Source organism: Nerophis ophidion, linkage group LG03 (assembly GCF_033978795.1).
Source record: "Nerophis ophidion isolate RoL-2023_Sa linkage group LG03, RoL_Noph_v1.0, whole genome shotgun sequence".
Taxonomy (NCBI): Eukaryota; Metazoa; Chordata; class Actinopteri; order Syngnathiformes; family Syngnathidae; genus Nerophis; species Nerophis ophidion.
The window spans coordinates 16,450,409-16,465,163 of NC_084613.1; the positions used below are offsets into that span (position 1 = coordinate 16,450,409).

The following is a 14,755-nucleotide window of genomic DNA, read 5'->3' on the forward strand; positions in this document are numbered from 1 at the left end:
AATTATAAAAAAAAGAACAATAGTGAATGAATACGGAATCGTTTTGAATCGGAAAAATATCATTTTTGAATCGAGAATCGAATCGAAAAAAAAATTAAAAATCGATATATTATCGAATCGTGACTCCAAGAATCGATACTGAATCGAATCGTGGGACACCCAAAGATTCACAGCCCTATTACTTACATACAATTACTGGGCTAAAATACAGAAATTTGAACTAAAATATCGATAATTTTATATACATTTCTTAAACTGTTGAAATACACCACTTTAGTCAATTTTGGCGCTTAAGAAACTTCTCTCTGACTTCAGCTCCAGACTTCTTCTGTTTGTTTGATATTGTCATTACTGCCCCAAGTGGTGGGAAAGTGCATTACAACAGAGTACCTCACTCACAGCCTAACAATGGTTAGTAAACACTTAATAAATCATGTTATCATTAAAAAACGTTTTTTTTCCCCATTTTTGTTAAATTTATTTTTTTGGTCATTGCATTTTAGTGTCATAATGAGATTTTTTTCCCCAGCTTATTTTAATTTAATATTGAAATATATACTTCCAAAAAATATTTTAATAAAATTCTTTTTCATTCTATATTTCATGTAACAAAAATGAAGAAACAAACAGGGGGGGGGAAAAAAAGACCAAAACTGGATTTTTTGTTAAAATCCGAGACTGGAGCAGCACGTTGCTACTAACAGTAAAGACCGTGGACTGGCCTGTAGGATCAGTGACAGAAATATCAGCAACTTCCAGCTCCCAAATGAGAATCCCTTTTGCTTTTTGTCAGGTTCAAACACTGAACTATCTAATACACAAGACAAGAAGCAAGGAATCACGCAGAGACAGAGTCCAATTTAGCTCATGAGGAGAAACGTCTGGGGCTGCACACTCAATTACAGTCTACCGCCACACTCTAAGGCAGTGGTTCTCAAATGGGGGTACGCGTCCCCTTGGGTGTACTTGAAGGTATGCTAAGGGGTATGTGAGATTTTTTAGAAATATTCTAAAAATAACAATTCACAAATCCTTTATAAATATGTTTATTGAATAATATTTCAACAAATTAAGAATGTAAGTTCATAAACTGTGAAAAAAATACAACAATGCAATATTCAGTGTTGACAGCTAGATTTTTTGTGGACATGTTCCATCAATATTGATGTAAAAGATTTTTTTTTTTTTGAAGAAATATTTAGAATGAAGTTCATGAATCTAGATGGATCTCTATTACAATCCCCAAAGAGGGCACTTTAAGTTGATGATTACTTCTATGTGTAGAAATCTTTATTTATAATTGAACCACTTGTTTGTTTTTCAACACATTTTTAGTTATTTTTATATCTTTTTTTTCCAAATAGTTCAAGAAAGACCGCTACAAATGAGCAATATTTTGCACTGTTATACAATTTGATAAATCAGAAACTGATGACATAGAGCTGTATTTTACTTTATCTCTTTTTTTCAAACAAAAATGATTTACTCTGATTAGGGGGTACTTGAATTAAAAAGAATGTTCACAGGGGAACCGTCACCGAAAAAAGGTTGAGAACCACTGCTCTAAGGTACATGCCCCGCGCTCTATTTATTGAGGAGTTCCCTCGTTCACATCACTGAGGCTGCCTCTAAAGAGAGTGGTCACACATTATGCAAAGCAGCTCCAGTACGCACGAAATGTGACGGAATGTGCTGGGGGGGATTGTGATTGCCTCGTCTCTGCTTTGTCTGCGAGCTGTCTTATTTTTGTTGAGGTACTTGAAGTCCTTGGCTGTTAGCGGGTTAAAACAAAGAAAATCTCTGCGGCGAGCCCACTCCTAATATGCCGTGGAAGATAAGTAGTGTGCCTTTGCATGAAGCAGAAAGGAGCACAATAGATAGAATAGAATAGAAAGTCCTTCCGGGAGGAAATTCAGCACCACAGTTCGCTCACAATAAACAATAATAGTAAATAATATATAACACATGTATATATGAATAATATAAATATATTCTACATTTAAGTGCAGTCAAGAAGGAAAATAACTATAGCATTGGCCTTTAAGCATAGGACTTGTGTGATAACATATATAATTATTCTACAACTTTGTCCTTTTTGGATGATTTCCCAATTTTCATTTTTAAATATAAAATGAAAAACAAGTTTTTTTTCTCCATCTAGTCATTGCTTTCTACCACTGTAAAAAAGGAACACTTTATTTTTATTTTTCAAAATAAAATTCCTATTTAGCGATTTGTGTTTATTTTCAGTGATAAAATTGAAATTCAAAGACCAACACACAGACGGACCATTTCCCCCCCCACTTTGGATATCAATGTTTTAAAAATTCTAGAACATCCTGATGTTGCCGATCATGTTGTGGCGGTAGCTATGACAACGGTTTTCATGCTGCCTCCACATTTTGTGTTTTGCAATTTGTTTCTACTCAAAGAAATGTCTAGAAAACGCTACGGACTTCTACGTATTCATCTGATTGTAAACAGGAATGCTTTGCTAAAACATGGGAGACGGCAGTAATACAGCATCAATCACAAAAGGAAGCCCTTTGGAGAGTAGCAGTTACTATATAAATTCAGGCTGTCATCTTAAATCAACTCATTTGGTCAAAGTCTCTCGGACGAGTTCAGTGAAGTACGAACCCTGTTTTTGGCCTAAAAATGGCCGACAAAAACTAAGATGGCCGACTTCCTGTTTGTTTTCAAACATGTATTCGAGAGACTTTTCCGAGTGTCCAGTCATGATAAACTTCGTGATCATACATGAATCTGGTAGTGGAGAACACTTTTATTTTCAAGGGGGCGCTAGAGAGTCAATTTTGACCTCGGAAAAATTTCACATTTTTCACGCACTTGCAAAAACTGATTTTCCCTGCATGCTAAAAATGCCTAAAACGCAATTTGTGGGCCCTCGCAGTAGTTAGGGTGCAAGAAGAACCAAGGGCAAGGGGACATGAAAGAGTCGTATCCTGTAGACAGCGAGCAGGCCAATAATGTAGTGGAGAGAAGCAATACAACATCAATCACATGTGTACGGACTCAAATACCAATTCTGTCACAACAGTTCCAGGACCGTGATCCGAGTGAGCGCCCCCCCGCTCTCTGGGAGGGATTCTGGTCCGAGTCACTTTGACGAGCTGTCGCCTTTGGAAGGACCACGCCCAGACTCTGCCGGCCGTGGGAGGAGCAGGAAGGTGGTGGACTACTTCTGGATCCCGACTGATCAGGACTAAGGTTGCGTCTACACCAACATGGATAACTCTACTTATTACTTTTGTTGAGTACATGAAGCCTAAAGGAAGAGCATACTCGCATGGCAGAATTATTTGAATAACCTGTTGTCCCACAACAATTTTAGTAGAAGTAATGGTCATGTGATTGATGTTGTATTGCTTCTCTTTACAGCATTGGCTTGTTCTGTGTCTAAAGGGGAAGACACATTTATAATGTTCAAATGAGGGGATGTTCTGAGTTTGTGAGGCCCTTTGAGGCATTTGTAATGAAGTGCTTTAAAACAGTCATTGGTAATCACTTTAACTTTATAGACCTGTGATAAATTCCAGTTGTCTTCTAGCTATCTGTAGCATTTTTACCCGTAAAGATTCTTCATTCTTGACACAAAGCAACATTTGTAATTTTTACAATATAACTAAAATATTTCTTACGACACCGTCCCACGTGTGATGTCTGTAGGAGTGTTTTCATGCATATTTATGTATGCTACCGTAATGTAATCAAGCTAGCAATAGCTAATATGCCAACACATTTACGAGCGTCTGTGTTAGTATTATTAACTTACAAAAGGAAAAAATTTTGTAATTCAAATTCCTCAGTGAATTCACTAAAACGTCACCGTGGAGTTATTGAGTCTGTTTAGCTGATTGGAGAGCTATCTTAAAGCAGCTAGTGGATCAGTGACAATGACTTATGTTTTGTTTGATCAGCCATTTTACTGCCATGTTACAGACAGCATTTGGAAACAAAAGTATGTAAATCAACATTACCAAAATCTTTGTGTAAATAACTCATTTCACAACGTATAAATCTGATGGGGCTACTTTTGAAAAAAATGTTTTCTAAAATTTTAGTGGGTGCGGCTTTTACCAGTTCGGAAATTTGGTATCTCTGCATATCAGTAAAAAATAAATAAAATGTATGTATATATATACACATGGATATATTTTTTTCTTTATCAGAGGAAACAGGAAATTGCAAAGCAAGGTTGGTTGCATGAACAAAGGCACTCGCTAACTGAGCAAAGCAGGAATTGATCACTGATCAGTGGGAGTGACACGCTAACAACAGCCAATCAGGTAACAGTATCAACTATCTTTTTGGTTGATTTTTTTTGCATGGAGTGAGAAGCAAAAGTCAAAATGAAAAAATTGTGGATAAGAGTAAAAGTCACTTGGACAGTTAGGCACTTTTTTTTGGATGTTTTCAGAGGGACCACAGTCAGACCAACAAGTCTGTAAATGATGCAAGGCAAAACCGCACTACCTTAGCCAAGCTCACCCTTTAGAGCACACCTGTGACTTCCTGCCACTAAACTGCAAAAAATAGTTCTCAGGTTTCTCTATGGTTAAATTTTTACACTTTGCACCATTTTCTTACACTTAAAGCATTTCTTACATGTTTCTTAAAATGCAGGTGCAAAACTAAGAGCTTATCAAGTGTTCAATATGATTTTAGTATCGTGTTATGTGTTTTCCATGCTTGTGTTAAGATTTATTCTGATTATAATCAGAGGAAGTTAAATAAAAAATAAAAAAAATACGTATTTTACTCCTATTAATACAAAATGTTTAATAAAAAACATCACGACACAGTTTTCAGCCATATTTGAAAGTTTTTTACATTTTCCATAATATATTGTGAGAATTGGCTTAAATGAGTTGCAAAGTTGACCTGCTCAACTCGCCTGGCAGATCTTACTGCAAATACGTTTAAAAAACAAAACAAACTCACTATCAACACTAATTGAGTCTTGGTTCCTCGAATTTAGTTCTCGACTGTAAGTGACACACCCACAAGCAGCTGATGTCAAACATAAAAGGGACAGCCGGTGCTCATGTACTGGACTTTATTGACATTAAAGCAGGTGCACAATCATAACGAGGACTTTGAGGAGTACAATTCAGCAGTTAATCAGGGAGGATCCATTAATCATTTCATCAATTTCAGAAGCAAACATTAAAAAAATGGACTTTAATGATGAGCATCACTTGTCCGTTACATGATGGTATTATTCATGGATAGCACTCATTATCCGAGGTCGGGTCGCGGGGGCAGCAGCCTAAGCAGTATGGCTTGGTATGGTTACTAGTAAATCAAATCTTTTTGTGCACAGGCTCGGGTTTCAGGTTGCGACACGACATCATCATCCCGGCTCTGAACCGCACAGTCCAAACTAACTCAGGAGGTACTAACTCGCTCATGATCGGTTCAAGAGGAACGTCTGAAGAGCACTTTTATTCAAAGAAAAAAGCAAGCATAGGGCGACAAAACGCGGATTTCATGGGTGACTAATTGGTCAGCGTATGATTGGTGGCCACTCTCCTCCTCGCCTTTTTACAGGTTTATGATTGAATTAGTCGTTTGTTTTGGGGAAAGTTAATTGGTAAAACACTAAGGACACGGAGAATACAAAAAAAAAAAAAAAAGGGTCACTCCACATGTTAGACTTGATGTCGCTGAAACACTCACCAGGCGACAGGCTGGGAGGGGGCGGGCCCAGGTGAGCGGCGCCGCTCGTTAGTGGTTAACGCAATTGATGATGGAAGCGAACACAAAAGGGAAAAAGGCAAAGGTGGAAATCTTCAGATGACTGCGTGACGCTTCTCAATCGGCTTCGTCCTCAGACTCCTCCTCCTCAGCCGTCTCCAACCAGGTGAGCCACTGATTGACCTGCAGGGGGAGAAACTTGTACGACTCAATGGTCAACTCGCAACTTTTTCACTTCCGATACCAATACCGGGGCCTTGACTGCTGGCCGATATCGATCCGATATTAGCAGGAACCCTGTATACTTTTATTTTGTAGTGTGGAATGTTAGAAAAGGTTTGATCAAGTGAAAAGAATAAATTTATTATTAACCTTAAGACAGACTTATGCGGTCTTAAAATTGAAGTAGAGTGGTAATTCTTTTATGGTGACACTCAGCGGCCACAACCACTTATTGAATGATGCAAACACATTTGTTACTAGATAATTCTAAATCAGTTCTGCCTTGGAGACTTTTTGTTTGTGTCAATATGAAACTATAAATATTCGATACCCGTTTCTATTGACAAATGTGTTTTTTATTGTTCAATGACTATTACGAATGTCTGGTTTCCGTGCTAAGCTGTTGTGTAGCTGACAGTAGCATTTAACCTAGCATGTTTACCTTTTGTAAATGACTTGACTAAAAGAAAAACATATGTTTATAGAAGGACTTTTGGATGTTAACTGGCTGTCCAGCTTTGCACCAGGTATGCTGCAAGACTGCATGTATCGCACCTGATATCACGCACAAACACGCTGCATGACTGCTTGTATCGGACACATCACATGCATGCTGACTTGTTTGATATCAACTGATACATGTTTTTTTGATGATATCGAATCGAGACAAAATTGATTTACCCCCCTTAAACAGTGTTATATTCTGTCACAAGGTGTCAAACTAAAGGCCAGATTTGGACCACCACATTGTATGTGGGCCCAAAAACCTGGGAAAAAAAATGTGTAGATAAAATACTTGACCTTTTTTTACAACATGCATATGTTCTTTCAATTTTTACAGAAAATAATTGCATATCGTTTAAACTTTAATAATATCTCCATCATGCCAAATATTATTTTATATACTGTATTACAAACATGCAGCTGAGATAGGCTCCAGCACCCCCCCGCGACCCCTGAACGGGACAAGCAGTAGAAAATGGATGAATGGATGGATGTATTACAAACATTTTCGTAAAGATAAAAATAAATACCCTAATATCCGGACTATAACCTGCAACATTTATCCTTCACTTTGGATTGTGGTTTATAAAACGGTGCGGATATAATACAAATTTTTCTTCACACACGGCCATAATGCAAATAGTTTTCAGCAAAAAACATGCAAAACATTAAAAAGGTGTATTAGTTTGTGCTATGGCGCCATCTTTTGGACGAGTTCACTCACTGCAGGTGCTACTGGGTGAACGGGTACAGTTTTTTCTTGTGTTGAGTGCTTTCAACCGGAAGTGGAAGTGCCTTTCCGTCTTCCAGACATTTATAGCGTTTCTACTCATATGGATTCGTCATTCATCACTCCAAACATTTCTAAGTTTTACAATATAAATAAAGCAATTCTTGTGTATTAAACCGTCCCATGTGTGATGTCTGTAGGAGTGTTTTCATTCATATTTGTACTTGCTATCGTAATGTAATGAATGTAGCATTGTTAGCATTAGCTAATAGGCTAACACATATACGAGTGACTGTTAGTATTATTACCTTACAATAACATTATTTTTGTATTGTTTCCACTTCAAACTCCTCAGTAAATTCACTGTGGAGTGGTTGAATGTTTAGCTGATTGGAGATATAACTTGCGCCGCTAGTAGGTCCATGACGATGAATTCTGTTTTGTTTGATCGGCCGTTTTACTGCCTTGTCACTGACACCGTTTGGAAACAATAAAGGATCATTTACAGAATATTTGTTTAAATAACTTATTTCACAATGTATATACATAAATCTGTGACTTAGTCCGGTGCGGCTAAAATATGGAAAACTATTTTTTTCTACAATAGGTGCAGCTTATATGCCGGTGCGTTCTATAGTCTGGAAACTACTGTAGTTGAATACCTGCTTGTCACCTTTAATTATGATTTTAAAGCAAGTTAGTCATCAATTTGCAGATAAAAATTCTAAAAAATTAAATGCCAATGCATACTCCTATCATGAGGTGATCATATGTTTAGACCATACCTGAAACAGAGCTTTTCCTTTCCCAGGGAATTCTTGGGTGATGTCTTCTTTCCATGCAAGGAAGGCTTCTTCTTCAATGATCTCCATGTCGTAGAAGTTGACAAAGTAGCGCAACAGCATGCCTGTACGACACAAGGATGTCTATTAGGGGTGTGGGAAAAAATCGATTCGAATTTGAATCGCGATTCTCACGTTGTGCGATTCAGAATCTATTCTCATTTTTTTTTTTAAATTGATTTTTTATTTATTTTTTTAATCAATCCAACAAAACAATACACAGCAATACCATAACAGTGCAATTCAATTCCAAAACCAAACCTGACCCAGCTACACTCAGAACTGCAATAAACAGAGCAATTGAGAGAAGACACAAACACGAAAGAACAAACCAAAAGTAGTGAAACAAAAATGAATATTATCAACAACAGTATCAATATTAGTTATAATTTCAGCATAGCAGTGATTAAAAATCCATCATTGACATTATCAGACATTTATAAAAAAAAAAAAAAAAAAAAAAAAAAAAAAAAAAAAAAAAAAGAATACTGTCACAGTGGCTTACACTTGCATTGCATCTCATAAGCTTGACAACACATTGTGTCCAATATTTTCACAAAGATAAAATAAGTCATATTTTTGGTTCATTTAATAGTTAAAACCCATTACATTATTGCAATCAGTTGCTTGCATGTCAGCAGACTGGGGTAGTAGTTCCTGCTGAAATCCTACGTATTAAATGAACAGAGAATCCTATTAAATTGGGAAAGAAATCATTTTTGAATCGAGAATAGTGTTGAATTGAAAAAAATAAACCGGTTTTGAATCGAATCGTGACCCCAAGAATCGATATTGAATCGAATCGTGGGACACCCAAAGATTCCCATCCCTAATGTCTGTGATTGTGCACCTCATAACGCTGGTGCCATACCTTTAGGGAAGTCGCTGGCGTTGCAGTGCACCTGCAGAGCGTACAGGGCGCTGACCTGCAGCTGGGTGTGGTCGTGCAGGAACTTCTGCATGACTGGCTTGAAGGCCAGCAGCAGTTGTTTCTCCTGCTCCAGCTGCTCCTTGGAGGGGGCAGACAGCTGCTCGTCGCCCTCATCCATGCATAGTTCCTGGGCGATGTACTGCAGGAAGCTGCGGCATGACCCAAAAATGTTACTAGAAGTAAGCGGACACTTGCAAAGAGCATCCTGAGGCACCTACCTGGTCATGAGGATGTTGACAAAGCCTTTGTCTGTGTGGAGCTTGGGGGAGATGTTGTCTTTAATCCACTTGTAGATGGACTGTGGGGATGGGTCTGCCGTGATCTGCTTCAGCAGCTCCTTCTCCAGCTTCAGCAGAGGGAACAAGAAGCTCAGGCCTTTCCCCTCCAGGATCTCCAGCATGCGGTCCCTGTTCTGGTCAATTTCTGCACACACGTTTACAATTACAGCGGAAACTTGATTTACCAACTTAAATCGCTTCCTGGACATGGTTTGTAAACCAAAAAGTTTGTATGGTGAAGCAGAGTTCCCAATAAGAAACCATGTTAACATGAATAATTGGTTCTCGTCTCAACAAAAGTCCATATTTCGGTAAAAGAATGCACACTCTGAAGATGCTAAAATATATATATACACATACATAATACTAACACGCGTGTCTGTTATTATTGACTTACAATGGCATTCATTGTGTATTGTTTCAGTTTTACAAATTCCTCAAATTCACCAAAACGTCACCGTGGAGTTAGACTGTTTAGATTCTGCAGCTAGTGGGTCCAGATTCTGCAGCTAGTGGGTCCATGAAGATGACTTCTGTTTTGTTTGATCAGCCGTTTTACTGCTGTGTTAGACATTTGGAAACAATTAAGGTATGTAAACAAAAATTTGTCAAAATATTTCTGTGTAAATGACTTATTTCACAACGTATGTATCTGCCGTTTAAAATCGGGTGCGGCTAATATATATATTCGTGGTGACTGAGTAATAAACGTGTTTACAGATGTGACGTGGGGGGGCTCGCCTCTTCAAAATGGCTTCCCCCATGTGTGCAGGAAGTGATTTCATCAAAATGGCTGTGCCTAATGGCTTCCAACGGCACAATAAATGAAAGGTTTGTACGTTGAAACATGGTTCGCACACAGGGGCATATTTGGCGTGATGTAAGGGTTTGTAAACCGAAAAGGTCGTAAACAGAGACGTTTGTAAATCAAGGTTCCACAGTACAGTTCTTATTCGATGGGTTCCTAGGTCTGGCACAGATACCTGGCAACATCTTCTGCATGTTGACCCTGCTCTGCTGGAAGACATCAGTCAGCCACTCTTTGTCCTTCAGCTTGGCAGTCTGCTGCAGGCACAGCAGGAAGAGCGGGAAGTGGGTGCCGTTCTCCAAGGGGTGCGCCAGCTCGGTCACGCTTACGAGCTCGGCGATGACGGCCCGCGCGGCGAACTGGGCTAGGTAGGACTTCACTAGGGGCACGTCTACTTCAATCTTGGGGCACTGGTCCAGGACATTGAGGAAAGCCTGCGACGGGGGAAAAAAAAGGGAGTACATGTAACATGGAGAGAAGTCGGACGCCGAGTAAAGCAAAGAGACCTGCATGAAGTTCTCGGCCGTGATGAGGGCTTCAAGGCGAAGCGAGTGGATTAGAGTGCTGGCGTGCTCCTTGTCCTCATCCGGCCGGTCCAAAGAGCACACGATGATTTTACTCAGCATCTCAGGCAGGAAGTGCTTGGGAGCCTTCATGTCCCGCACGCAGTTTACCGCCTCACTCACGTCCTTACTGGTGAAGTACTCGCTGATGGCCGCCTCCTGAACCAGAGAGAAGACATCTGGTCTTTATGTGAATCAGCGCTCTCATCTTTGATACAACTCCTAATTCCGTCCCTCTCCAAGACTTTGACATGCCGACAATTCACACAAATTCAAACATGTTGGAACGGTCCAAATCGGTTGAGAAATGTGGGATATGGAGAGGTTTGTATATTTCCTATTCATTTTCAATGGAGGTAAATTCCTGGTAATTAGGGAATTTGAGACCGGGTAACATGTTGGCTCAAATGTTCAGAGTGAGTGGAGTGTGGATGTTGGAATGGTTCAAATCGGATGAGAAATGTGGGATATGGAGTCAATTGTATAATGCCCATTCATTGTCAGTCGGGAACATTCCGGGAAATTACAGGAAACATGTTTTTGTGTTTGATATATCGGAAGTAGTGTGATTGGGTGGTTGAGGAGGAAATAGAGTTCAAAAATTGCGCATAATTTAGGGCACTGTAGAACTTTGAATATGTCTATTTATTTGAGTGGGAATTTCAGGTCAAACTGGGAATTTGTAACAATATTGATACTAGCACAATTGTCCTAAATTATATGAATGGGATGGTGTTGAATTTGTTTGGAAACGGTTAAAAAATGTTGACATAGTAAGAGTTTGAATTGAGAATGGGCATTTTAAAATTGCTAGAATTACGGGAAAACCCAGAATTTGTACAAAAAAAAGAAGTGCTTGTTGTCCCAACTAAGAAGAATAATTTAAAGGTGGAATGGTCAAAAACGGTTAAAAAATGTGGACTATGAAAACTTTCCAGGAAGAAGTAAAAATAGGGCTTTGGACAAACGGGAATTCTGGAAATTCCTGGAATTTTTTTTAACTTGGAAAATGCTAGTTTGATTGTCAAAGTTAAGTGGTGTGTGTGGATGGTGGAATGGTTCCATCGGATGAGAAATGTTGGAAATTGTTGAAAATTGGCCCATTTATTTTTGGGCAAAAATGTCCTGCAAAACCTGAGATATATTTTTTTAAATCTCTAGGGAGTTCATGATCGAGCCGAACGTTTTGATACTTGAACGGTTCCTATCAGATGAAACTCATGGGCTGTGGAGCGTGCCTATTTTTTGTGGTGGATTAATAATGGATGATTTTTGGATGTAGAATATTGTGTGTCTGAATGCTTGGACATTCACACAATAATAAGTCAACTCTACTGATCAAACGGCACAATTGTTGTAGTCTACTTCCTGTTCCTGTCGACAGCGCTAAGCCTTTTTGGTAATTTAGTATATAGATATTTATTTCCTAGTTGACATATTTATTTAACATTTATTTATGAAGATTAAGACAATTAACATTTTCACTTGCAATGCCGACCAAGGAAATAGGCAGCATTTACATTTTAGAGAAGTGAAAGTGTGATGATAATCTTGCATCAGCTCTCATTTACCAACAAAAATTGGCGGTCAAATTTAACAAATGTTTTTAACATGGGAGGATAAATGTGTCGGAAAATGAACGAATGTTGAAGATGGACAAACACTTGAAGTGCTAAACATACAATGAGAATGTCTTCAATGTGTGGATGACCACAAACTTTTATTATGTAAATAATTACAATATTCATAATAATTTAAAACAGTACAGTAATTTGACAATCAGCTAGGACTGTGCTTTTTTTCTTACTAAATTGTTCCGTGTGCGATGTGTAGGAGTGTTTTCATGCATATTTGTACGTGCTATCGTAATGCAATGAAACTAGCTTTGTTAGCATTAGCTAATATTATTGTTTATGTTAAATGTGGAATGAGTGAGAGGGGTTGGGATATTATAAGCATCTGCTTGATCCAACTCCTTTTCAAGCCTTGCACAAATGTCTCTACCAAGATGTAAAAAAAAAAAAAAAAAAAAAAAAAGGTTGTACTGTGCAGGTTTGAAATAAATAGTTCAATTCAATAATATGCTAACACGTTTACAAGTGTCTGTTAGTATTAAGTTACAATGACATTCATGTTGGATTGTTTCAGGTTCACAAATTCCTCTGTAAATTCACCAAAATGTCACCGTGGAGATATTAAGTCTGTTTAGCTGACTGAGAGCTAGCTTCCGCAGCTAGTGGGTCCATGACGATGACTTCTGTTTTGTTTGATCAGCCGTTTTACTGCCGTGTTACAGACAACATTTGGAAACAATTAAGGAATGTATATTTACAAAATATTTGTTTCAATAACTCATTTCACAACATTCGGTAAAAAAAATATATTTTCTTTTTCTAAAATTTAGTGGCATGCTTTATTGTCTGGATAATATGGTATTTATAATTAATTTCTACTTGTTTTACAATAAATAATAAAATCTTGTTGAGGTTACAAAGAACACTTAAAAGATTGATAACATAGATAAAAATCACAATTTGATTACATTTTATAGAAAAATAGAAGCCTTAAAACACTTTCTAAAAAGCTCCCACAAAAAAGCTTGCACAATGTAATAAAATAGTGTGTACTTAATTTTAATTAAGTACCGTCATCTTCAGCAGCTCCTCCTTGGTAGGTGGAGGTTTCTTGTTGGTCTTTTGAGGTTTTTCTACGATGGGTGGAGGGTTGGTTTTCAAGCCGAGCTGAAGGGGCTGAGGCCAAATGTCATGTGAGTAACACACTGCTCGTACCGTTTATGAAACACCTGCATGCAAGGTGGTACCTGTCCCAGGGGAGGGGTCTGGGTGCGCGGGGGCTGGCTGCTCGGAAGCATCATGGAGGGGATCTGCGGCGTGAGTTTGGGAACCTGGCTCTTGTTGAGGAGGAATGACTGAGCCGGTCTCAGGCTGATCTGCGGGACGAGGAGAGACGGATGACCTTGCGTTTGGACAATACAGTGCAAGCAAGAGCTGTGGTCATGCCCTCAGGTCTCATAATCACAGTCAGTGGACCGCCGCCCAGCGTGAGGAAGACAAGGAGGAAGGAGAGGAAAAAGGAAGGAGAGAGGAGGACAAACAGAGGGAGAAAGAGGCTGGTGGCAGTTTGCCTCCTCAGAATAACGCGTCTTTTTCTAATCACTGAGCATGAAGAGTCCACACTCGCAGGTCCAGAGACGAGGGACCGTTACCTCGTCTGCGTTAAGCTGTCCTTTCTTGCTGAATCGAGGGGGTATGTCCTTGGACTGGGCCTGCTGCTGTGCCGCGTGGTTCTGGCTCTGGTTGAGGAAATGCTGGTTCTGAACCTGCTGCGGAGCACATGTACAGGCAGGATAAGGACCGGAGGGAGGAAGAGGATGAGAGCGCAGGGACTGACCTGGCTGGACTTCACAAAGGACTTGGGCCCGATGTCAAACTGCGACTGCGGCGGTGGAGCGATGTGACCGTTATAGAGCGGGTTGGCGCGATGGCGGCCCATGGTGGGCGAGTACCTGTCCTGAATAACTCCCGGTCCTGTTCCAATCCCACTGCCTGGAGGAGAGCGTCATGTAAAGGCAACATTGAAAATATTGTTAAGGCCATGGTGGCTGAGCGTCTGACACCACATGGCAGCGGCCAGCAGAGGGCACAGGTGGTCAGCAACAACCTCACTCAACTAGCAGGTGAAATAAATCAACCACCAACATAAGCTTCTAGTTTTGTCTTTAAATATATGTAATATCTCTTTTCAGCATTTTTTTTTTTTTTTACAAATATAGAACTATTAAAATGACTGCTGCATACTTTGACTTTTCATTATGTGGTCCTTGAAAGGTTTGGACACCCCTGGTGTAGTTATTCGTATCCACCCGAGAGAACCTAAGCCTACTGCTGAATTTCTAGTGTTTGTTGTCTTCATGGAATAAACATTTATTTTATATATTATTTTTTTACAGCTGATATGGGCCGTAAGGAATCGCCAGACCCTTTTGAATTCATAATTTCCTGAAAGGACAACCTTCTGAATGTTGGACACTAGAAATTGTGTAAAATCCAGTACACTTTGTTTTTAAATTATATTACTTTGTACTTTTATTGCTTTTTATTTACACTTTTGTAAAATGATGACCTAAGTGTCTGAA

General features: G+C 39.1%; 1 protein-coding gene and 1 non-coding gene across 2 annotated transcripts in view; both read right to left on the reverse strand.

The window, feature by feature from the left end:
* Nucleotides 1-5,063: 5,063 nt before the first annotated feature.
* The window catches only part of eif4g2b (eukaryotic translation initiation factor 4, gamma 2b), a 29,925-nt gene continuing 20,233 nt past the window's right edge, over nt 5,064-14,755 (reverse strand). Inside the window, exons 10-19 of the mRNA XM_061894428.1 lie at nt 14,011-14,165; nt 13,826-13,942; nt 13,421-13,549; nt 13,245-13,349; nt 10,543-10,758; nt 10,212-10,470; nt 9,169-9,373; nt 8,891-9,099; nt 7,963-8,084; nt 5,064-5,904 (exon numbers count right to left, since the gene is read on the reverse strand). Of these exons, the coding sequence (XP_061750412.1) occupies nt 5,839-5,904; nt 7,963-8,084; nt 8,891-9,099; nt 9,169-9,373; nt 10,212-10,470; nt 10,543-10,758; nt 13,245-13,349; nt 13,421-13,549; nt 13,826-13,942; nt 14,011-14,165 (1,583 nt within the window). The 3' untranslated portion in view covers nt 5,064-5,838. The remainder of the gene's footprint in view (nt 5,905-7,962; nt 8,085-8,890; nt 9,100-9,168; nt 9,374-10,211; nt 10,471-10,542; nt 10,759-13,244; nt 13,350-13,420; nt 13,550-13,825; nt 13,943-14,010; nt 14,166-14,755) is intronic.
* On the reverse strand, nt 13,616-13,783 carry LOC133550260 (small nucleolar RNA SNORD97). The gene has a single exon (XR_009806274.1). It is a non-coding gene; the product is annotated as a small nucleolar RNA SNORD97 (small nucleolar RNA).